General features: G+C 33.6%; 1 protein-coding gene across 1 annotated transcript in view; it reads right to left on the bottom strand.

The window, feature by feature from the left end:
- The window catches only part of RYR3 (ryanodine receptor 3), a 239,895-nt gene that overhangs the window by 169,239 nt on the left and 45,186 nt on the right, over positions 1–25,470 (bottom strand). Inside the window, exons 2-7 of the mRNA XM_059819553.1 lie at positions 20,170–20,289; positions 11,743–11,850; positions 4,094–4,105; positions 3,713–3,787; positions 2,669–2,747; positions 51–163 (exon numbers count right to left, since the gene is read on the bottom strand). Of these exons, the coding sequence (XP_059675536.1) occupies positions 51–163; positions 2,669–2,747; positions 3,713–3,787; positions 4,094–4,105; positions 11,743–11,850; positions 20,170–20,289 (507 nt within the window). The remainder of the gene's footprint in view (positions 1–50; positions 164–2,668; positions 2,748–3,712; positions 3,788–4,093; positions 4,106–11,742; positions 11,851–20,169; positions 20,290–25,470) is intronic.

The following is a 25,470-nucleotide window of genomic DNA, read 5'->3' as shown; positions in this document are numbered from 1 at the left end:
CACTTTGTATTTTCCCACCATGTCTCCACTTGCTAAACAAACAAACCTACCAGGTATCTTTCAGAGGACACACTGACCAGGATAAGATCATCACCTATTCGAACTTTTTCTCCTTCTGACCTTTGTTTAGAAGCAGGGTGTATTGTCCACCAGCATGCCTCACCTAAAGGACAGAGATACTTATCAAGGGTATAACAAAATAGACAACTCCCAAGAAATTTAAGGATATCTTTATACAACATTGAAATTACACAATAAAGAATTGTACCTTGTAAGACATTCACCTTATAAAACCACATCATTCCTCTTTTCAATCCATTTGAATTTTTTTCTTTTTCCTTGAAACTTTTTGTCCTCCTCCCTTCAAGGCTTTCACCACCAGTAAATTGCTGACAGCTACTTCAGTCTCAATTATCATCTTTTGTGTCTTCTTTTGCTTAACGTTCATATTTAATTCACAATATTCTGTATAATTTCCACTCTAAACTACAATTATGTTGTAGAATACAGAATTTTGAAACAAATACTCCATAACTTTACAATATTGCTACACTAAAAATACCAGTTCTGGGAGCAGTTCCATTAGCACTACAGGCCATATGACTACAGGATAGCCACGCCTAAGGGTGACAACCACAGAACGTTTCCTACACATTAAATACAAGATTCCAGACTACTTTGTGCACACATACACTCTGATTCTGGGAAGATTACCTAATTCATGCCACAATTTCACACCCTTCAGGTTTTCGTTAAGACCCTGAAGAAAATGAGTTGAATACAGCTTCCTCACTGGGCAATGCGAAGCGGGAGAAAATTAAACAAAGGCAAAATTGGTAGCATAAGACAAAGCACAAAAATCTGTTTGATCAACTAAGAAATTTCATGTAAAACCTCCTTAAAACAGTATTTGAAGGTTATGAAACTAACTATAAAGAAGACAAGAAATAAAAGTTACATCCCTGAAAGTAAAAGTGTAAAGTGCTAAATCTTTAAAAGAGAATAATTTTAAATGTCCAGTGGCTTTTCACTCAATACCTGCTAGGTGAAGAATACTTCCTGCAGCTAAAATTGATTCAATAGGACAGTTTCATGGGTGGGGGAGTAGGGCAAGGGGAAGTGTTATTATGGTATTCAGTTTACAAGGTTTGCAAGTATGCAGTAGTTATCAAAATCCTCTGTGCAGAAACACACCTAAGCATGTGTTGCTCTTTAGATCTTACCTATGTAGACAAGGGTCTTTTTGTATCTGTACAGTTAAGCAAATACCAATGAGACAACTACAGATATTCATTACAAAACCTCATGGGCACAAGCAGACACATGCACAATAACGCTGAAAAAAACTACCAACTTATGAAGACAGATTTCACTGAAACTATTTTCAGAGAGACAGAATGCATACATTCCTTTTATCAACATGCCTAAAGAAAATGGTCTCCATCTAAGGCAGCAACCAAAGATATAATCAAGTGACAGGCTGCTAATATCTGTCTGAGACCATCTTCTATATGGCTACAAACAACTGAAAGACAAACTTCACTCATTCAAAACAGAATGTCATGCAGGTAATCAGAGCCACCTGGAAAAGAGATTTCAAAGATCATAGCCCACAAACATTTAACATCTACACTGGCAGTGCCTCTCCATCATCAATTAGTCTATTTTGATTTTAATTTATTTTCAAAATAATGTAACAACAACAGAAAGCACAGGCTGATATTAATACAACTGGCATTTCTTTATTTGAAGTTTCACATTAATGAGGTATGTATACAGGTACTTGCCTATACTGTATAGGTATATGTCTGGGCCTGGATACTACAGGGTCACCAGTTACTTTCTGGTGAGTACTCATCACTTTGAGTAACCATTAACACTATGTATACAGCAGCACATAGATCTATTTGTGGCTTTTTGTGGCTGAGTTGCTTTCAAATTCATTTAACATAGCTTGCAGTGGCATCTCAATATTTATATGTGATTTTGCTGAAGCACAATTTCTTTTTTTTTTTTTAACTATGTTTCTGTCAGCAGCACTGTTACTGGCAGTACTCCTGGAAATCTATTCAGTAGATTTTAAAGCTTTCTTGTCATTTCTTGTTTGTGTTGTATCACTTCCACTCAGTCCCATTATTATTTTGATCCATTTTATGCTTTTATTCTTCTTCAGCTCTTTTAGCAATGTGCTCATCACATTTCTTCTGTTTTCCTGCACCACAAGTTGCATGCCTTTTTTTTTTTTTCCCCAGGGTTTACAATATTACATTGCATGGTTACAGTGCATGGTTACAATATTGTGAATGCACCGATATATGGCTTTTCCATACTCTAATTCTATTGAAAGTGCCAAACCATACAAATAGAAAACAAATGCCTCGAATTTATTTTATTCAACAGAAATTTTTTACTTTGACCATTATCACCAGTGTTATTGCAGTTGTGGTAACTCAGTTTAATCACAAGACACTCTCACCTGATTCTCACACAAAGTCACTTAATTTACTGAAAGTCATTAGTATTGACAGTCATCATTTACTTTCAGTCATCTTATTTCTAATGAACACATAAACATAACATTCATAAGCATGCAGTGCCATTAATCTCAATGCCTCTTCTATAAACAGAAATGTGTGACACATTTTCCTTCAAAAATAACTTGCCATACCTGCTGCATTTTCTCGTAGTCCCACATCAAATGCAAGTTTATCTGTTTGGGATCTTGATGATGTCAAACATGTCAAATACTGCAAAACAATGAAGTTATTGATAACAAAAAGACAACAGTATCCATTAACACACATGCCAAATTAATACATTCACATTACACCATCTTACTATTAGCCTGTGCTTAATTCTTTTAAATTAGTTAAGCATGGTGTTATTTGTATACAAGCTCCTCCTGACTTTAAAACATCAAAATCCTTTTCCACTTCAGCATATATTTCTTTATGCAATTTATCTTCTACCTTCCAAAGTTTCATGTAATTCATCAGATAGGAACAGGCAAACATCATGAAAACATAGCAAACATACCAAAAGGCAGTAATCATACTCGCAACTCTGGTAGATCAAGGCAACTACACTTTGTATGGTTCACAAACATAAGTAACAGAGTTTAAAGACTAATGTAGAGTCTCCTAGTACAGGAAAAAAGGAGGGAAGACGTTTTCTTGACTTCTCATTTCTTCAACCTCCTATTAGGTATACTTGCATGGGCCCTAAGTCAGGATCCAGAACAGTTATTTTCCAGTTGTACAATGTAGTGAAACAAAATTTATACAAGGTAGCCTGAAGATAGCATGTTCGTGGGCATAGCCTCTGGGAACTATGGGATGTTAAAAGGAACACCTTATCTTATAAAATATGATGGAAAAAATAACACATTTCACGACAAATTCATTTGCAATAGTAGCAACTTGCTAATGGAATTTATCATTAAAATGGATTCCTTAAGGACACAGAAATAATCCATGACTAAAGGAGTTTTTCAGCTACATTTCTGAGTGAAATTGATTGAAGAATCTGAATTTAAAATATAAGGGCCACTTCCATTGTGTTGAGACACCATAAGCTATTCAGAATTTTTTATCTAGTGCAGAAGAGAACTTAGAAAGAACATTCTTCTGAATTTATGTATTTTTTATTTTGATAAAAAGATGTTTATTTGAGTTTCATGTTACTGATTCCGTGCAAGTGCTCTTTCACTTACCATTTCACTAAACGAATGTCGAAGTAGTATAGCATGGCCATACAGCAGAGTTCTGTGACCACCCCCTTGAGCTGCCTACAGAACATGACAGAGAAGGTCAGAACTCTACTGCACTGCATGGACTACGATCAGAATTACGTAACAACATGAAGAGCTACTACAGTTCAAGTAATAAGTGCAAATATTCAAGCAAATTATGAAATGGGCAAATGCTGGGCAAAAATCATAATAATGAAGTAGCTACAGCAGTAGACAAATATCTGCCAAGGGAACAAATGTTATTCTTGGTCAAAGACTCTCATTGTGACCTAATTTTTATTATAATTAAGTAAAAACACAGCATTTAAAAAAATTGTTTAAATTACATAAGATACTACTTACCTTTCTTATAAACTTCTCAGATGCATTAAAAAATAATAATAAAATAAGTATATATACACATACGCAAACTGAAATCTGAAAGAGGAAAAACGCACCTTTTGCCCAAAATAGTTTAAGCACACACTAAGGATATCTACTTGCTAGGATTAATGTTATCTTAAGCATTTAACAGATTCATTAAAGCAACTGCATCCATAATTTCAACAAAGGTATTAATTTAAAATATGGAAATTTATGACAAGATTAGGGAGAGGCAAAACTGGATTTTCCATACACTTCCTTTAGAGAATTTAAGACGTATCTTTTGAGGTCCTTTTGGTGACCAAAAGAAAATAAATTCCAAGGGAAGAATGTTACCAAGAAAGTTACCTGTGGAACAACAGACAGCAAGCTTTATAGGTTTTCAAGTCTACCCTTCTCAGCCTTTTTCTGCATCTACCATCTTATTTCCTAGTTATTTATAAATAACAAGCCTATTCAAACTTAAATAAATAACATGACCAAGAAATTAAATTCTTTTTTTTTTTTTTTAGATCCTTGATCCCAGATTGTATGAAGAAATTTTTTAGGAAAGTGATCTCCAAATTTTCCAGAATTAAGGATATCATGATTAATGTTAATACTACTTATACTATGGTGGGCAACGTTATACTTAATTTTTTTCTCTCAGTCCAGATCATAACATTTGCACCTGGTAAGTCTTGAGTAATAATAAAAGCTCTAACGTCAGGATCCCGATAACAAGTTAGAAATTGCTGATTTAAGAATACCTATCTTCTCACGTAATTACTTGAAACTGTTCTCACACACACACAGAGCTTTTATTCCATTTAAAAGAGCACTTACTGTATGGTCTTGTTTCAGGTATATTTAGACAATCATTAAATATGAAAGATGATTCCCCAAAATATAACTTTAGAACTTTACATATTGCTAGAAAGGACTGCCTTTAAGGTCAGTTCTTTTCCTTGGATTCATGTGAAAGGGACCAAGATAATTAAAGGTAGTTCCAGGAACTCAAATAACGGTTATACATGTGGAGGCAAATGATTTTGCACTCTATGAACAATACATTAGTTTAAATTACCAATTAGGTCAATAGGTTTACAAGCTGTGTACCACTTGTGTTCTACAGTACCACAACTTAGAAGACATCAAGCTGAGGAAACGACTACATTCTGTAGCTCAACATATAGAATACTTAATACCAATTCAAAGGATTAAAAATGAAATGTTATTTGTCCGAACAGAGGGAATAAAAATCTAAAAGCAATTCAGCAGAGGTCTTTTAATAAAACTACAATAAACTAAAAATCCTACTTCTATTTTTCTAGCTAATAACAAAGACATTAACAAACAGGAATTTGGGACCTGGTTATGCTGGAACTTAATGCTGGTAACAGAATAGACAGTCTTATGTAATTTTATGTAGTAAATTTTATTGAGACATTTCTCAGAATTATATGGATACTATGTATAATCTCTTTCACAATATGATCCATATAATTACGTAAAATTTCTCAGTACATCCAGTAGCAAACTAAAAAAACCACAGACTCTTGGATAATGATTTTTGGCCCCCCATAGATAATGCGTTAGATCATTGGAAAAAATTGGAGACAAATGTAAGATTGTTATCGCTGGTCATTCAGAGAACATAACATACTTTTGGATATCATTATAAAAGGCTGATCAGAAACAATAAATAAAAAAATTCCAAGAGCTCCTCCAAAATATGCCATCCATAAAAAATGGTTTTAATAATATATCCTGCAGGAACTTGTCACTGCTTGGGGAAGAAAACCAGAAAAGTATCATGTAACAGTGTATATAATACTACTTCTATAAATTACAACTTCTTTTTTAATCAACAAGGTAAACCTTAACAGCAAAATCAACTGTAATTACAGACAGGTTGTCAGAAGAAAATTACATGTAGTCAGTTTGTAACAAATATACACATACTGAGAACAATCAATAAAACACCTCATGCTATTTTTTTACTGAAAGCTTTTAAGTGAATCACTTGTAATTTTAAGGCTGACTCATTAAAAAAAAAAACACAACAAAAGAACAAAACCCCAAAATCAAAGAAGCTATGTTCTTCCTCTAGAAAAATCTGAAACTAACAGCAGAAGTCTATTCCAAACTAAATTTCATATGGAAAGCAAACCATTCAATGGAATGATAGACAGGTGGAACCAATAAAAGATTAATGTTAATTATATGAGGCCAAGTTCTATTCTTAGCAATGCCTTTGTATTGAGAACACAATGAAAATGAACATTTTAAGAAGTGCATTTCTACACTTCATGCTGTCATTTTTCTCTACATATATAACAACTATTAAAAGACAGCATTTTGTACTATTAATCTCAAAAATAGCTTTTTCTGAGATCTAGTTTAGAAATTACTTATTAACATATCAATTTGCTTTCATGGTGCTACAGATAGTGCTCATAATACAAAATATTTAACTTGATTGGTAGTTAAGACATACATCTCAAAACAGAATCAGTTAACTGTAACGTAAAAAATAACCCATCCATTTTACCAGTGTTGGTAAGCTTTTTGACAGAAGCTAATTAAGAGTCCACTTTCTCTGCATGTAACACATCCTTGTGGTCCAGAAAGAAAGTTTCTTGCATTATTGTTCAGGCTTTCATTTTTTATTTCAACCTTGCTATTTATACAAACTGCTGTGTCCCTACTACAATTTCCCCAATGGATGGTACCCAGCTTCAAAATAAATGCAGGGCAAGGTAGTTTCAAAATAAATATGGCACAACAGACTACATTTTATTTTTTATTGTCCACTGTACCCAAAGCAACAGTATGATCATTTTTACTGAAGAGATTATTTGTCCACTACTGTCTATCCAAAATATAAATATTCATATATTACCAGTAATCTCCGATTAAATCTTTTGGCTAAGTTTTTGGGTGAATATTTTGGAAATACTAAAAATTGTGTTATTGCTTAGGAGTCCTAGAAGTGTTTAAATCAATCTTGCTTTCCCTTAGTAAATGCTTTTTTCATCAATAGTTCTCTTTTCTAGAAAGCAGTGTAATTGCAAAAATCAAAAATTACACTTTAAAACTGGGGAAAACAGTGGAAAACAAGAGGTCAATAACAAAGATGTCCGAAAACCACGTACGCAAAGGCTGACATTGCAAGATTGGAGGTGACAGAGCAGAACTCCAGCTTCCCTGTGCTGTGCCACAACATGGGCCAGTTAAAGACCTGGAGTGCAGAATAAGCCAGTAGGTTGTGGTTATCCTGCCGCTAAGTTACAGAGAAAAATAAAGGTGGTTCTAAGTCTCAAAAAGTAAAAATGAAGGAAGAATTTAACACCTGTGAATCAAATAGCAGCATGTGATGAGAAAATGTTAACTGAAATACTGGTCTTTCTGAGTACATATAATACAGAATCTTTCTATAGCATGCATTTCATCCCCATGCAATCTAAACAAGAAAGATGGCTGCAAGAATGACAAACTAATACAGAATTAAAGCAATGAGTGTTCATAAGACATCAATTTATTTCCCTTTCCCTTTTCAAACTGACATATTTTTGAAATAGAATCCACATTTGTTATTTCACTATCATATTTTCCTCTTAATTTGTAAGATATAAAAAAGATAGAAAATATTTAAGGAATTTTGATTTATAAACTATAATAATAATTGTTTATTACAGTAAAGGTCAAAATTTGTATCAAATAATTTCATGGTTATACACAATTTAGATGCTTTCCTAATTTGGTACAAAAGAGTTAGTTTCCTGAGATGTATTCAAGAATTTCTCAATATACAAAGTTACTCTATTTTGCTATTTATACTGATGTACCACTTACTAGCATAGTTTAATTTTAATATTGTACTATGAAAGGAATTTTTTAAATAGTAAATAAAATAATAAAATCATTGGTTTCATGCATTTGAAACAACCTTATGGAGGCCTACTGGACTACTATCATTGACGTTTTAGTGTTACAAGTATGAATCTGCAACAATTCTTTCAACACATAAGAAAATTTCTCATTAGAAATTGCTTTATTCCACCATGTATACTATGCAGTGTTCACAATGTATACGTTACCTTAGGACATTTTAAGCCGCTTTCTGTAGTTTATCTTAAACTGCACTCCAATACACTTACGGCCACTATCCATTGATTATAATACAAAACGCATGTTGTGATTTAGCGTGCAGAATTGCGCCTAACTTACAAGGATTAAAAGAGCATAAAACAGACAATAAGAATTCTCCCTCTATGCGTGCATACCTAGATTTCTATACAAATATGGTTTACATACCTTCGTGCTACATGTCCTGAATATATACATCTCCTAATTGAACTGATATGATTTCCACACATAAAGTACAACAGAAACAAGCTTACAGAGAAAAAAAATGAATATTCTTTAGTAGAATGAAAGGTAGGTACTGAAGATAGCATTACAAAATTGTGAAAGCATAAAACTGTGAAGTTTCACTCTTTCTTGTCAATCATTCTTAAATAGCAACCATCTCTTCATTTTTTTAAATTTAAATTCTGCAGCCATGTTATTCAGATAAAAACAAATCCTAGTTTTAAGTCATTTAATATTTACTGATCTGCATGAAATCATGAGGCGTTTTAATCCAGAAGCATTCAAAAATCTTTCTAATTCTATATAATTGACCAGCCATCTTGCAAAGCGAAATTTGCTCCTTCAGAAATAAGAGATTCCATAAGTCTCCTTGAATGTGTGCAGCAATTAATTCATTTTAAAAAAAAAAGGCAAGTTCCATCATTAGCGTTAGTTTCTTTGGGATGATATAAAGCTTTGTCAAATTGTTTGGTTTCAAATGAGAATGTTATAAATTAAGATATATTTTTGACCACATTTACATTTATCTTTTTGAGAAATAAAAATGCTTTCAAAATAAATGTTTTCTTTCTTCCTTATTACCTAGAACATGCAGTCTATTAAAAGTAATCATTTCACAGCCAGAGTTACACTTAGCTTTCCTGTGAAAAACAAGACTCACTGTTGGGTAACAAATGCTTAAGTAGTGCTTTGATGCACCGGATCTACAAACAGATAAAATTGAAAATGGTGAATTGTTGCACAGCAATGAAGACACTGCAGAATGAATGGCAATTTATAAATCAAGAGGAAAAAACATCAAAAATTTATTCTATAGCTATTTTCATCTTTAGAAAAATAATACACATTTTGAATGTATCACTTCGGCATTCAAAAACTTAGCCTCCAGTAAATAAAACACCCTTTTGATTCTCCCTTCCAGGATATTTACTTAAATAATAAAATTCCCCTCCTCCTACATATTATTCTATTTTATTTTCTAGGATTGTACTAAAGAAGGAAGGAAACACTAAAACTGCATGCACAGTACATGAATCCCAGAAAGAAATTAAAAGAAATCCCTCCTCATGAAACAAATTCAGCATAAATTTCTATTTGAAAAAAAAAAAATTATAGTGAAATGTTATCTTTAAGTAAATTTCTTTAGATAATACCGAGATTATTTGTATTTTTACATTTGGTTTCTTCCTCAGATATCCATTTTTCCTTTTACTTAATGTGACAGAGCCTTAATTCTCTGTAAGTATAATAAAAGAAAAATTACAACTCAAAGAAAATACAAGTTTTCTGGTTCTACATAAAATAAAAATGAAAACTGACAAGACTACCTAGCTGCACAGATTATTTGCATCATAACTAGTTGCCATTTAGTCTCATAAAATAAGTAAAGCTATAGAGTTTTATTATGCTCTGTTCATAAGAGAATAAAAGTTACTTTCAATTCAAGTCAGCTGAAATTGGGAAGTTAGGGTCAAAGCAATCAAATTATGATAAGTCTTCCACCTAGGCTTTTGGACTATGCTGGGAAATCAATTAAAGCACAGCATCATAGAAGATAATAGAAAGCTCATCCGACCAGGCAGCAAAAATCTGAGAGGTACGGTAAACATCAATGCACTGAGGTTGCCCACAACAAATTCAAGAGTTTAGTCAACTTTAAGAGACATACATGTGACTACCACCAAATTTAATTCTAGGTGAGAGTGAAATGCAGAAGATTTTTATTTACACAAGTTTTGTGGTTTTCATGGTGCCAGAAAGCAATTATGATTTCTGTCATAACAAATAAACATTGTAAATTACTTCATCCCATACATTAAGAACTGGCATTTCTATTTTTTTTTTTCAGATTTCAGCTGTTCACTGAATAGAAGAAAACAATAAAGGTGATGTCACATTTTATTTTGAGTTCCTAAAACTTACACACATTAATATAAGAGCAGTGACCAACTGAGTGGAGACCATAGGTCAATTTCATTTATTTTCAGAGAAACACAAGCTCTACCTAAGTATGTAGAACCTAAATTACCTACTTACAAGAGATTCACAGATGCAACAGCAAGTGTAACTTCCAAAACTTCCAGAAGTATTAGTGCACAGGTGAGAGGTAAGTCTGTCTCATCTCAACAACTTGCAATGAGGTTCAGCTGATCATTGAAAAATTACGATTGTTCATGCAGATCATTGAAAATACAGGCAAATCTGTATCTGGCATTTGGATTAGGATTTTGGATTTGGATTTTTATACCATCACCTTTTGCCAAACAAATAGCTTAGAAATTCTATGAAAAATACAGTTCTTAAATAACTTTGTCAATAATAAATAATATATAATAAAGTGCACGGGGTTTCTTTGGCATCCTTATCGCTCCACTGTGGAAGTCCTCTTTCAATCAGTCTTAGCATAGTATCTCAGATTTGAAGTGATAATTCAACTGGAACTTTAGTAATATGAAAGGCAAGCGTAGTTACAACCTTTCACATTACTGCAAAGTCACTTTACACTATACTGTGTATTACATTCCAGTAAGTATGCTTGTGCTAATATAGTAAAAGAAACCCAAAGAAGAAAATTTTGAAATAACTGTATCCAACAGTTCTTGCTTGTTACCGCAGATTAAATAACTTGAAAATATACTGAAACAGTTCAGTTACACAACTACAAATTAAAATACTGTATTATAAAACATGAACTAAAATAGATTTAAATTTGCCACTTTGTTTCATTGATAGGACTTAGTTTCTAGCTGTTAATGTCATGTGAGGATAAATCAAATTAAATCCAAATACCGGAAATACTTTCTTATCTTAGTGAAATGAGATAGAATATTTACATGATGAGAAAATTATTTTGCTTTCCCATTAATAAATAGCACTATAATACAATAATGCTTTTATGGCAATGATTTCTGTTTCAGACAAAACCTATCTCATACAGTCTCATCAGGTTCATAAAAGCCAGACTCAGTCCAAGGGTTCTCTTATTCCTTTTTCAGTATCCAGTTCTGGACTGATGGTAATAAATGATCTCTGAAGGCGATGTTTCTGTTTTTTGGAAATATTTCAAAAGACTAACTGCACCTGCTCCTCAATGCTAAAGAGGAATGAATATGATTATATAGTAGTGGAGCAATAACATACCAGGAAAACAGGAAAACTTAAGAATCTGCTATGACATGAGGCCCCTCTCCTAGAAAATCCTGGAGCAAGGAAAGAAATGAGAACAATCCATATTCAGAAATTTTAATATTCTTTGATGTCTATTTACTTACCCCTTCACTAGCATTATCCCCTGTGTTGGCCAGCATTTCTTGAAGGGCTCTGACAGATAGGGACTGTTCAAGGACGAAATTACAGATGCAAAGGTCTGGAGGAACATACTGTAAAAATAAATTAAACAGTGTAAGAACAGATCAGCATAACAGGTGAAACAGGATTCAAAGTGTGTTTCAACACACATATATTTTAATTTTTAAATCCATACTTAATATTTACTCATTTGTTTTTGAGATACATGCTATTTCCCTGTATGAAAATAATATAAATCCATACTTCATAATTTGTCAGTGCAGTAACTTTACTGTGAGCATGGTAAACACTGGAACAGGTTGCCCAGAGAGGTTGTGGCATCTCCATCCTTGGAGATGGAGACTGGACAGTGTCTTGAGCAATCTGCTCTGGGTGAACCTACTCTGAGCAGAGGGGTTGGATGTGATGATCTCCACAGGTCTTGTTCAACCTCAACAATTCAGTTTTCTGTGAGTTATGATACAGATTATGGCTATGAATGATCTTTAAAGTGGATATACACCCCTTTTTCTTTTGTAAATCAGTATGACAAGAGGGAATAAATTTCTTGATAATGCTGAGTTTTAAGGTGGTAAAAAGGGAAATGATACAATTAAGAGATTTCTAAACTTGCTGAAGTGAAGTCCTTATAGCAAGCTAATCAAGTACAGTCTTGGAATTCCCACCCTTTGATCTCTACTACAGACTGTGATTTTTTTTTTTTTTGGTGTTTTCAAACACATTTTGGAAAAGACTTTTAGGCCAAAGACTTGACACTGAAATTGCATATATCAGATAGATACATGTAATTGTTACATATATTATTGAGGTAAAGCGAGCTCTTGCATCTTTCTTATGTGACTAAGTAATTGTAAATAGTAAGTAGTTCATAATTTCATTAACTCCAACAAGAACAACTTAAACTGTAATACTTGTCATCACTCATCTCCACTATGGGGTACTATTTTTTTTAGCATTCATTAACTGCATCTGTGTATCTGTGTACATACACACACACAAAACATACTCTGTTATATCAACTGATACTATACATATATATGTGTGTGTGCATGTATCTATGTAGCATCCATAATCATGCACACATGTGCACACAGATTGTAACTGGAAGTTTACTCTTTAACAGGTTACATTCAAGGCTTCTCATATAATCAGACACAGAAAGATAATGTCATTTCTCAGTGAAAATAATTACAAATGAAACTATGTTAGATTTTGTGTTCTGCAGTTGTTAGTAAACTCCAGAAAGACTTATTTAAAATATTCTATTGTTATGAACATAAAAATCTATACAACATTAAGTAGTCTCTACTTCTCAATGAACCAGACAGGTAAACAAAACCTCTGAGTAATACTTCACTCATTACTTTACTGTCTTTAATCGCACCTAGCAGGCAAATAAGCCACATCATTATTAAAACAAAACAAAAACAAAACAACCCCAAAAAAACAAAACCAAAAATACCCAAACAAAAACTCAGATATTTTGCTGTTGTCATCCTGTGGCAGCTTTCAGATTATGCAGCATCCATTTTATTAAGACATTTTGAGTATGTATTAAACCACACTGTCCTTGAAGTACATTTGAATTTAAAAAAAACAAAAAACCCAGAAACAATCTTTATAATGTCTATTTTCAACATGGAACTTGAATTCAGAAACTAAACTGGAATTTTATCCAGGAAAAAATAACATAGCTAGTCATATAGTTTTAATTGGCTTCAGACTACCTCTGGCACCTCATCCCACTCAAACTGAATATGGCATAATCAGTATGATCCAACACCTACCAATTGAATAAAAGAACTCCCATCTGTTTCACTGGCCACTGGTCTTGTGCCACATACGCTGTATTTTGATTTGCAAATTGTTGCAGCCCTTACTTTAGTGCTGTATTAATGCAAGACACACTCTAAAACAACGTACTCCTAGTCACAGTTTGTATAAAATGTGCATCTTAGGTTAACACAACTAGTCTTTCACTTCTTATTCTTTTTCATAGCCTATGGAGCATTCAGCTTTATTTAAGAATACTGACACTGAGAACTATGAAATTAATGATTTTTCCACCCATGACTTAGAGCAGCCAACCCCTCTTTCAAACTTGCAGTGTTACATGCATGCTATCACATACCCCATTTCTGTGGCTGGATGGCAACAAATTCTTTTTTAAATTCTGACCTGAGAAATACCAGTGAAAGGTCATTTATGTGGATGGTACATGACCTAAGTAGCAACTGACCTCCTTAATTAATGTAGATTGCTTCCATTTAAAAAAAAAAAAAAAAAATTAACTATTGAGTCTGTCAAGGCTCACTTCTTTTCTGGTCTTTTTGCAAATGATACTGTTTCATAAACTTGGTATTCAAAAATCTCTGTGTGGCAGACCATTTTACACTCTTAATAATTACACAGCTAAAAAGGGTTTAATAAAATCTCGACCATCTGCTAATTTACGCTTTTTTCCCTCAACTCTTGAGCAATGTTATATTGTAATGGAATCCCACAAAAAAAAAGAAAAGTACCAATAAGGGATGTTCAGTGAAACAAAAATACTGAGAGGCAAGAGCTACAGGTAGAAGATGAGGAGGTATTCATGTCAGGAATCTTTATGCTGAAATGAAAAACAAAATCTGTTCAGGTACTAAGATACGGTTTTAGAAATCTGCTGTAAAGTAACAATAGGCATAGGTATTTATCCCCCTTCTGGCTATGGGGAGTTGAAATGAACATACAGAAGTAAGACAACATCATTTTAAAGAATCATCAATAAAGGAAAAAACTCAAGTGGAGAATAAAGTATTTTATTTTACAGGCATTTAAAGATAAGCCTAGCAAGCATTATTGTAAGTAAATTTGTGTAACAGAATAAATAGGCTGATTAGATGAATGATAAAAGAAAGCAGGAATTTAGAATAAACAGTTCTTCAAAGTCAGTGAGAGTTTTTGGGAGTTCTTCCAGCACACCTCTGCACAGTCTTGTCCATACATACAGGAGGATAAACAAAAAGACAAATTTGATACAGAAAACCTACACAAATTTGCAAAGTAAATCTGAAGAAACAATTGACAGTTCTACCCTGACAGCTGCTCTTTTTATAGGAAGAAAATGTTTATTTCTGAGATTATTTCCAAACAGGTCTTTCATGCAGAGTTACCAGTTTTCCATCAACACACTCATAACACTAAATATATTTCATTTTTTCTGAATGAGATGTTAAGATAAATAAAACTAGCTACTGAACTGGAAAAGTTCAATAGATCTGCAAAAAACTTGAGTCTTAAAATAACTCTATTTTCTCACAGAAATGAATGGGAGTCCAGGTCAAATTACTTTATTTTCATCTAAATTGATTTCTGGAGGATGAGCAGAGAGCAGGTAAAGTATATCAATAGGTCAAAGCTGATAGTAGAGGTGACATGAAGAAACATATACAAGCTACACAGTACCTACAGAAGAGCAACACAAGCAGTTATAGAAAAAATGAAGACCTACAACAATGAAAAGGGTCACGCTTTGTAATAAATTAAAAAACCCCCAAACTATCAGTATGTAGGATTTCTCTCTCACACAGCTCAAAATACTTTCTAGGAAGTACAGAATAGAACAGCAAGCCACCATTTTCACCGACTTCTGATTGACCATAGATACACTCATCTGCCTTAGTTTTCCATTTAAAAGGGTGACACAGGAGAAAAATTTTCTCTTGTAAGGCACACTGTGATTTACTGCTAAAACACAGTATTTTCACAATTTGATACTATTTATCAACACTGTAAAGGTATGTGCATAGCTAATCATCAGTAGTGAAGGAGAGCTACCCATCCTAAGCCATACAATAACACCACCTGTCTAATTTTCACTCGCAGTTTCATAGAATAGACAGCAAAATGCAGCAAGACAAAAAATAAGGCCACAAGAATAACCAGTGGTAAGGCCACACCTGCAGTACTGTTCCCAGATCTGGGCTCCCCAGTACAAAAGCAGTAGGAAGCTACTGGAAAGAATCCAGCAAAGGACCACTAAGATGATTAAGGGACTGGAGTATCTCTCATATAAGGAAGAGATGAGATGATCAATGTGTATAAATACCTGAAGTGACAGTGCAAAGAGGATGGAGCCAGGCTCTTCTCAGTGGTACCCAGTGACAGGACCAGAGGCAATGGGCACATACTGAAACACAGCAGGGTCCCTCTGAACATCAGGAAATACTTCTTCACTGTGAGGGTGTCTGAGCACTGGTACAGGTTGCCCAGAGAGGTTGTGGAGTCTCCATCCTTGGAGATACTCAAAAGCCACCTAGACATGGTCCTGGGCAACCTGTTCTAGGTGGCCCTGCTTGAGCAGGGGGGTTGGACCACATGACCTCCATAGGCCCCTTCCAACCTCAGCCATTCTGTGATTCTATGAAGACTAAACCACAATGAAGTTTCTAATACCATCCCAAGTTGGATAACAGATTGACTCAATGCACACAGCTATGCTGGCTGAAACATTCTTACAAGCACATTCTGATGAAGAGAGCTTCATATCAAAAGATTTCAAAGAAGTATTTTCTACATCAAAGAGACACAGCCAGGCAAGTACAAAGTGACAGTGGAGGAAGCACTGGGATAAGCTTTATGCTGAAGTTTAAACTTTTTCTCATCAGTGTTATGTCTGTCAGCCTACTATTATTTCAATATTCAATAATTATTATTTATTATAAAAATAATAGCTGTGCAAATAGCTGTAGGGCAGTTTTAACCATTTTATATATAATTATTCTAAGTTTGTGCTGGGTTGCATAGGGGGAAATGGAGGTCCATAAAATAGCTAATAGGAAAACCCAGCTCCCACATTACACTTCAAATGCAATTCAGTCTTCTCGATTCCTCCAGGCACTATCATAACACTAAATTCTTGCAGGTGATATGCTTACTAACCAAATCTTTGCCCACAGCTTCTGGTCTGCAGCGTAAAAAACACTGACATAAGCTGGTACAGGTTACTGATTTACTAGGTTTACCTTTGCCAGACCTGTGAACTATTACATTCTGTCACTAGGACAGAAATCTTATCTTAATTAGTTATAATTCCCTTCAGGTATTTAAGTTCACTTTACAATTTTGCTACTAAAAGAGAAGCTAGTATATTGCAATTACTTTTGAGGTATATTTTTCTTAGGTATTGGTAGAAGTTAGCCTTGCTGCACTAGACTATCATCTTTTAAATACATCATCTTTTAAAGTATCACTTTAAAAACAAGGAAAAAAGCAATGAAGTAATATAATTAGATCACATTGTTCAATAATTCTGCTATTTCTTGTTTAGTATAAAAAATACCATTTTTCACCTCCAGTTAATTAGTTTTTTCCCCTTACATTTTAAATATCAGACATTATTTAGGCAAACATCTTCTGATAATTCAAAAAGGAGCCATATAGACAGGAGGAACATAATTTCATACTACTGAATTAATGCAGAAGTTCTTTTAAAAAATGCATTTAAAATCCAGTCACCATAGTATAAATTATTAACGAACCAACACTGTAATAGTTTTTACTAATAAATTGTAAAGAGATAACATGCAAGTTGCTTATGGATTTAGAGTAAAATTTGAACAGAAGTATATCATAACTGTTATTGTCTTCAGCATCTCTCAAAAATTACCAAAACAGCTAGTGGCAAACCACAGAAACCCCATTTTTTCCTCTTTAAGTTCTAAGAGATTATTTATTTATTTATTTATTTATTTAAGAAATATACCTTCTCTTTCCTTGCCTCCCTTTCCTTTTAGCTACTTCTATCTTCTGACTTTTACTACATACAATGCAGATTAAAAAATTAATCATCAAGTGACACCTTTTCATTCTGGAATTAACAGCTAGACAGGAAAAAAAGTTCAGTGTATCTTGTTATGTTTTCCAGAATTACTTGAATGGAAATGCACTTCTTTTTTTGATTTAACAATATTTAGCTGAAGTTTAATGAGTGAAGAAGCTGTCACATGTACTGCAAATAGATTTTGGCTTTGGTAAAGTGGTCAGCTGGAGAAGAGAATGTAGTAGAAGGTATCACTGTGATTTTCTTCTCTGGACTTCTGTTGATAAACATGCCTTGAATCTTCTTTAATGCAATTTCTTCTTAATACAGAGAAGAAGTCTAGCTTTATAAAGTAATTTCCAAGGATAAAGAACAGATAAAGAATCCATCTCAGGTAAATAGTACCATTTTAACAGTGAGGACAGTCTTCTGCTTCTAAAATAAAATTACTTCTGTTACCAACGTTCCCAATTTTAGAAGCTTATGAGCAGTGTCCATACTTTCCTTTTTTAAACCGAACAGACTGTGTCCTCCTCCAATCATGATTCTCATAGCACTTCCTGGAGCAATCTCCATTTTATTGACATTCTTATGAATTTGAATGCCATGACTAGACTCTGTATCCCAGCAGCACTGCCACATAGGTGATTAAAAAAAACCAAAATTTCCGGAGACAGTATAACTTCCCATCTCCTACCAAGTTTCTTTCAATTATACCATCATCCTCACATCGATTATACACATCATCACTCAGGGCACTTAGGACTCTGTAACATCTACCATGACTTTCACATTACTCGCAGGGGACAAGAATAGTTTCCCATTTTGTAAGCACATTTACATGCTCAGTTATTAGACTTTACACTGGCAGCACTGAATACACCTCTACTTTCTATTAATATACCAGGCACTGCAGATCTTCCTGTGTGTGGCATGACTTCATCAAATGTTTTTATCACCTGAAAAAATTGCATATGTTAATTTAAATGATGTCTTAATTGACAAAAATACTCAACAGCATAAGCAGTGAGAACAGAACCCTGCAGGATTTGATTAGAAACACATCTATTCAATAACTACTTTTTAGTCCACTGGATGTGTGCCATTTTGGTTTTCTTTCTTATTTCATAACCAAAATGTTGTCCAAATCTAAATAAAAGTAAGCGTCATTGCTAAGAGTTGTCGTAAGTATTGTACTCTCTAATTGTCCAGATCGACCTTCTACACTTCTTATTTTTCAAACAGATGTATTTACATGCCTCTTTCCAAAATTCTTTGCTGCTCTCAGTCAAGACCAGCAGTTCAGAAAGCTCCTCGGTAAGCTCTTTTAAAGCAGTTAAATACAAGTTTTCTGAACCTCTGAATTTTAAATAAACTTCAGACGCTTCTGTAGTGTTATCTGCTACTAAGACACTTATGAAATGTGAAGTAGATCTATGGCATTCTACAGTAATGCATACCATTCCTCCTTTTCTTATAACAAGATGAGCAATATGCTGGTTTACAGATTGAGATTGTCACCATCAGTGATAGATAGACCACATTGCAGTTGAGCTGTCAATTAATAAAAAATTCCCAATCACTGTTGAAGAATTTAAGACAATAGTTGAAAATACGTAAGTGAAAACTAACTGCTTTTATTTAAGCACGTGAAAAGATTATTGGTGATTTGTAAAGTATACCGGAGATAATTTATCTGACTGAACTCTTGGAATGCAAAGAAATGCAAATTCAGAAGCAGCATAATTTTTCACCTTAGAGATGAACAAGGACCTCTCATACTGCATAAATAAACACTGTGGATGTAACACGGTCATAATACCTAGACTAAAAATAGGACCACATGGCAACATTTCAAGAGAAAAGATACAAATACCCCACTAAAAAAAAATCAGGAGGAAGAGAAGAGAAATAAAAACACAAAACAAAGAAAAATAAAATTATGCAGAGAGAACGAAGAGGAGAGGGAGGAGGTCCTCCTCCATTTGCCTTTATTCTTAACATTCTGCTCTAGTACAAGTCTAAAGTTTCATCTCTCCTTTCTCCTCTCAGGCTCCTCTTACTACTCTGTTTTCTTTTATTTTTTCTTCACAGCCCTCTAGCTTCACTTTTCCATTTGCCACTTATCTTTAAAACTTTTCAATTACTTAATAATTCTGTTCCCTGTACTCTCAACTTTCTGACTAATCAACAGTTGGAAGCAACACTTAACACCAGCAACCAACAGGAGACAATGCTTCCAAAATTATCAATCCAGTATATCAAGATATTTGAACCTACAGCAGTAATAGGAATAAGTTTTTTAGTTAACTTAAATTTTAATAACAGTCTGGAGACTTAATCTTGAAAATATGAGGTATTTCAGTTACAGGAATTATTTTAGATAGTTAAAGAACAGTGGCTTTTGTATGCCTCAAAGTATATTTAGAATCTTTAAGAAATCTCATGTTGCAGTCACAGAAAGAAAAGCATACAAAAGGTGCACCTAGCATCACATTAAAGAAACCACAATTAAATGTATTCGCAGACAATAAATAAGTTAACATTCACTGATCAGTTACACCAGTTGAGAGTATTGACTTCTTACTTTAGCTTCTGATGTTGGTTCCAAAAAGCACAGGCGATTCCCAAGTCCCTCAGCTGCCAAGCAAAACTTCCTTTGTTCTTTATGAATACTGGCAACACACTGAAGTACTACTTCATCATCCTGTCACAAAACAAGGTATGAGAAAAAAAGTAAATATTTGGAAGTTACATACACACTATAATGCTAAGAAATCCTTGAACACAGATCCTGTTGAAAATGAACACATTATACTCCTGTAACTGATATCATGCACATATGCAGAGATTCTTTTGATGCGTATGTAAACAGATGTTTATGTATAGATTTATATTCAAGACTATAGCAGTGACAAAGACTACATACTGCCTCCAGGGCTTTCACAAGAGTTGTTCTTCTGTTGCTTTAGCAGTGGTTTGCTATGGTGCCATAAAAAACTGTAAGTACACTGTTACTTGGTTTTACTCAGTAAAATATGCTTAATGTTTACAGTAAAAACCTGTTACTGTGATTTTGCAAACAACAGTAACCTAAAAATAAACAAATTTCTTTTGTTATCACAGTAAGCCCTCAACACAAGTCCTCTGAATGCACGATCTTAACTTTTAAGGTCTCGTTTAATTTAGAAACCTCTGAGTACAATCCAAGAGGCATTTTTCAAGTGACAGTTCAAATAAGTCATAAGAACTTGCTCCTCAAAAGACATATTCCAAGAATAAGAATACTCTGGAAAAGTGACGTGAAACAGCCCTATTGTTTAGTTATCCTAATTATTCTAAAAGTTCTTTTACAAATTGTTACATAATGCAATGCCAAAGACACACTTATAAAGTGCCAAGTCCTTATTCACCTCTTAACATGTGATACTAAAGCTGATATAAGTGAGCCAAACCAGATTATTTTTAGTGTTCAACTGTGTGAAAGGTATATATGGAATTAAAAATCATTTTATTTTCCAAAACTTGTTCACTAACCAAGAAAAACACCACTTGCAGACTAGTACGTAGAAGAGCTTATTTTTATAAGGTACGTAACTGTTCACCAAGAGACACTGCCTTAAAAGTTTTTAAGGGGGCGGAAGCTGATAAAACCAGGGCGGTATGATATGTCAGTGTCCCATCCAGCTACAAAGTTATACTGGTGTCAATTATTATTGTCAAAGCAGATACACAACGGCCGCCTGTTCTGAACTCAGAGATCACTTGAACAATTATGTTCTAAAACCAGCACTGCTTTTTCTAGTCCCCTTATGCAACTGCAATACTATGACAGTAGCACAGCTACTGACGCTTGAAATAAAAGCTGGGAGCGACAAAGTGATTTTCACCAAAGGAATTAAGTGACACGCCTGCCCTTTAAAATGCGAATTCAAAAGCAGGTTTTTCACTTGTGTGATTTTGCAAGTGTGTGCAAGTTATACGTCCTTCTTTTAGGTGACACTTCACTGCCTACTTACTACCACTAAAATGGACAGCTATTATATTTCAGACAGTTACAGACAGTGTTTCCTTATCTAGCTTTACATAACAATCAATAGCGGTTTTAACAGTACAGAACGAGAATTCAAGAAACTTTTATAAACAATTTTAAGATGTATAGTCAAGTAGGAGGTAGACAGAATTACCTAAATAATGCTAAATAAATTAATTTTCTTTTTCCCCTGCTGCTTCCGCTTCCATTTCTGCAAAATGCTCTCTGAAATTCTCAGCTTTCAAACTCGTTAGTTAAAACATTTCTGCTTTTTAAACATCAGTGTAGTAAGTTGCGCAATATAAACAATACAATTAAGCACTCATTACTACTTCCCTCTGTTCATGAATTTTTAAAAATTGGCATCAAAAGTATATGTATTTGGGGGAAAAAAATCAGAACATGTATAAGATAAAAATAAAGATATTTAAAACATATTTTATCATCTGGTTCCTGTATCAATGTTTGAACATACATATTTCAGTGATTTAAAAAGCATAAAATACTAAATTTATAAATTTATAAATACCAAGATTTAGAATAAAATGGACATTTGCCACTTAGCTTGCACTTATCAGTGGATTACATGAAATTACTTACATATAGCTGAAATGGTATTTATTCTCCCTACTACATTAAAGTATTCATCATTCCGCAGAGGCATATACATAGTATCTATTGTAATTCATAGTTTTCTAAAAAATAAAATTATGCCTTCAAACAATGTACATAATAACTTACTTAAAATGATGATTACTTACATAAATGAACTATTTTCTTTCTAAATCCATATGCGTAAAAAGGGCAAGAGTTTCTAGCATCATGAAATTAGTATTTTAATCTTCTAGAATTCAAAAAATAAGCTTTTCTTTTCAGAATTTACACTGGCTTCACAGAGTCTTTATCAATCATTAAAAGCCCAAAATACAAACACTGATAATGTCTTAGGTAAGGCCTGTATGCAGCATGCAACATCGATGTTTTACATTATTCCCCTAAATTTCCAATGTACCCTTTCATTTGTGCTACATTTAACAAACTAGTTATTTGTTACATAGAATGAACAACTTTAACAGACTTTCTAAAAAGTGGCAATAATAGTGTATCTCAGAATGTTTTGGAGCAGAGGTTTAAAGAGTTTATCATTCAGGTGCAGGTGAACTGAGCATAAGGAAATTAGTGGACTATATTTATAATGTGCAAATAAGACAATGACTCGCTGTTTAGATGACTCAGTACTATAGAGTACTTAATGAAGCAAGATCATTCTAGCTGAGGTCTGAAATTGCTTTTCTGGCCTGAAGATGCTAACAGAAATGAGTTTTATGGAGTTGTTATCCTATAATGAAATTGCAGACCATGTCTCAGCAGTATCTTGTTTTCTCAAGTCTTCTCTCACACAAATTCTGATATTGTAAAACTTTTTTTCCGGTAAATTCATTTTCTTCTTCCCCTTATTTTTTAAATACACATGGTGCCAGAGCCATTTAACCTTGATCTTCGCTTCTCTTATGTAGAATTTCATCCATTTACTTCAATACACCTTTTTTAGTATGAGAAGGAGAAGCCTGAAAGGTCAATGAGATGTGGAGATTCATGCTATGAGCAGTGATGAGTTGTTAGTTGTTATATACAGCCAGTTCTCAAATATAAGCAAAAGCAAAGAAAAAGAAAAAAAAAAAAAAAAAAAACGCACACAACCTTCTTGAGATCCAGTTTGTCAACTAGGAATTTAATAAATTAAAATGTTATAAATTTATTAAGTGTTTTAAATGCAATCTTCCTCATCTAGCAGCTTTGACTTTTCCATATTTAGAAACTTATTTTGTTCTAGTCCTTTTTGTTGTTTGGTGTTTTGGTGGTTTGTTGTTTGGTTTTTTTTTTAATAAAACAGGTTTAGAGTGCATGGAATCATAGGCTGGAAAGGACCTCTGTAAGCAATGGTCCAACATCTCACTAGAGAAAGGCTAATTTAGATCAAGTTTCTCAGATGATCTAATGGGCTTAATTTAAGAAAGAAGTCCACTTGAAAGTTCTGATCAGCATGAGGTATGGTTACAAACTCACACCTCTCTCCACCACACGCTACACCTATTCAGATCAAAAACACAATATGCAACAGTCGTATCAATATCCTCTAAATTTTACAAGGTTTTGCTTCTGTGAGCAAACGGGGGGGGATATGCTCAGGTTGATCAAAATACTTCTAGGATTTACTAAGTACGTGAAAAAATAATAGATTTGCATACCACTAGGCCTTGCACAAGAAACTGCCTTCACTACTGTTCCTCAAAAAGTACATGCATTCTAACTGTCAATTACTAATAACTGGTTTCCACCAGTAGCATCATCAATAATTACATAAAGTTAACCATGAGATCCATTTTATACTACCACAATTAATGCCTATTCACAAATACAGATGAATAGCAATTTTTAACTTTTTTTTCCTGAATGAAGAAGAAGTGAAAATTCCCTCCTTCTCCTGTCCAGAAATCTCTTATCTGGTTAGGATTCACCAGTCAGTCCTTTAGCAAAAGGACACAGACCAAGTAAGTCCAACCCCAATTCTAAGAATGTTTAAACATGCAAACACATTGATATTACTAAAATATATTTCGGAGGGTCTGAAATCCTGCAGAATCTACCAAGTCTTATGTAGCTAATGTGTAATAGTTCTGTCCAATATTATTCATCTATTCACACAAATGCGTGACTTCTGAAAAAAAAAAAAAAAGACATCTTTGAAGATTTGTTTTCATTTTTTGAAAGTAGATAACTGCATAACTGTGTATACTGAAAACATAAACTTCTATTTGCTTTGGTCAGAGCTGAAGCTGCAATCTGAATTTGCACTATATAGTAATGTCTGAATAGGCTGAAAAACAAAGGTATTTCTAAATGACAGTCAGCCACTCAGTATCTTCTGCTTTTAAGATGGACAAGTTACCAAAATAGAACTTGGCTCTTTGCAAAAGTACATCTAATGTTAAACAATTTCTTTAACTGAAAACCATGGTTCCTAGCCTTCAGCAATCTAGCATTAAGCAGCATGCTATCTAATTTTAAAAAAGAGTTTTTTAATGAACCACGGTCCAGCGGTTCATTACCAGACAGTATTTAGTCTTGGTCTTCAGGCTGTCTTCCTCCTCAGGTTTTATAATAAAGTGATGGTGAACTTAAACTGAGATTCCTGTGATGGAGTAATAAGCCAAAACATAAACTAAATAAATTTTAATTAATCAATTACTTGACTTGCTGTAAGGTGAGTCAGTGATCAAGGTGAATCAATGTATTGTAGGCAAGACCTTGCTTCTGCTCAGTTCACTAGTTTTTCAACTCAGAATTTGAGAATAAAGAAATTCCAACAGCTAATAAAACTCCTCCTTCATTTATGTTGCATATATATCCCAGAATTAAGAATTATAGTAATTTATACAATACATTTAAGTCTGTATAAAGGTTGTATTTAACAGACGAACTTCTGTGTGTTTCATATTAAGCACAAAACCACCAACCAATACAATAACTACATACATGGACATTTACATATACATATAAAATATGCAAATTTTGCTGGAAAATTACACCCTCGATTTAGTTTGTTACCTACTGATTCAACATCTACCAAATCTCTATATTCTCTATTATATTCAGTACTGAAAATGAACTGAAATGACACTGAAAACTAATCAGCTTTAGAAAAATCAATCAGCTTTGTTATTAAGCATGTAGATTGTAATGAGGAGAAGCTATTTCCTCAAAAAAGCATACATATTTTGCGTATATTTTACTCACAGCTGACATACAAGTGGGTGCTTGCACATGAACAACTAACTTTAATGTAAACCGTTA

This window comes from Gavia stellata, chromosome 7 (assembly GCF_030936135.1).
Source record: "Gavia stellata isolate bGavSte3 chromosome 7, bGavSte3.hap2, whole genome shotgun sequence".
NCBI lineage: Eukaryota > Metazoa > Chordata > Aves > Gaviiformes > Gaviidae > Gavia > Gavia stellata.
The sequence above is the reverse complement of the archived record's forward strand: the minus strand, read 5'-3'. Positions and strand labels throughout refer to the sequence as shown.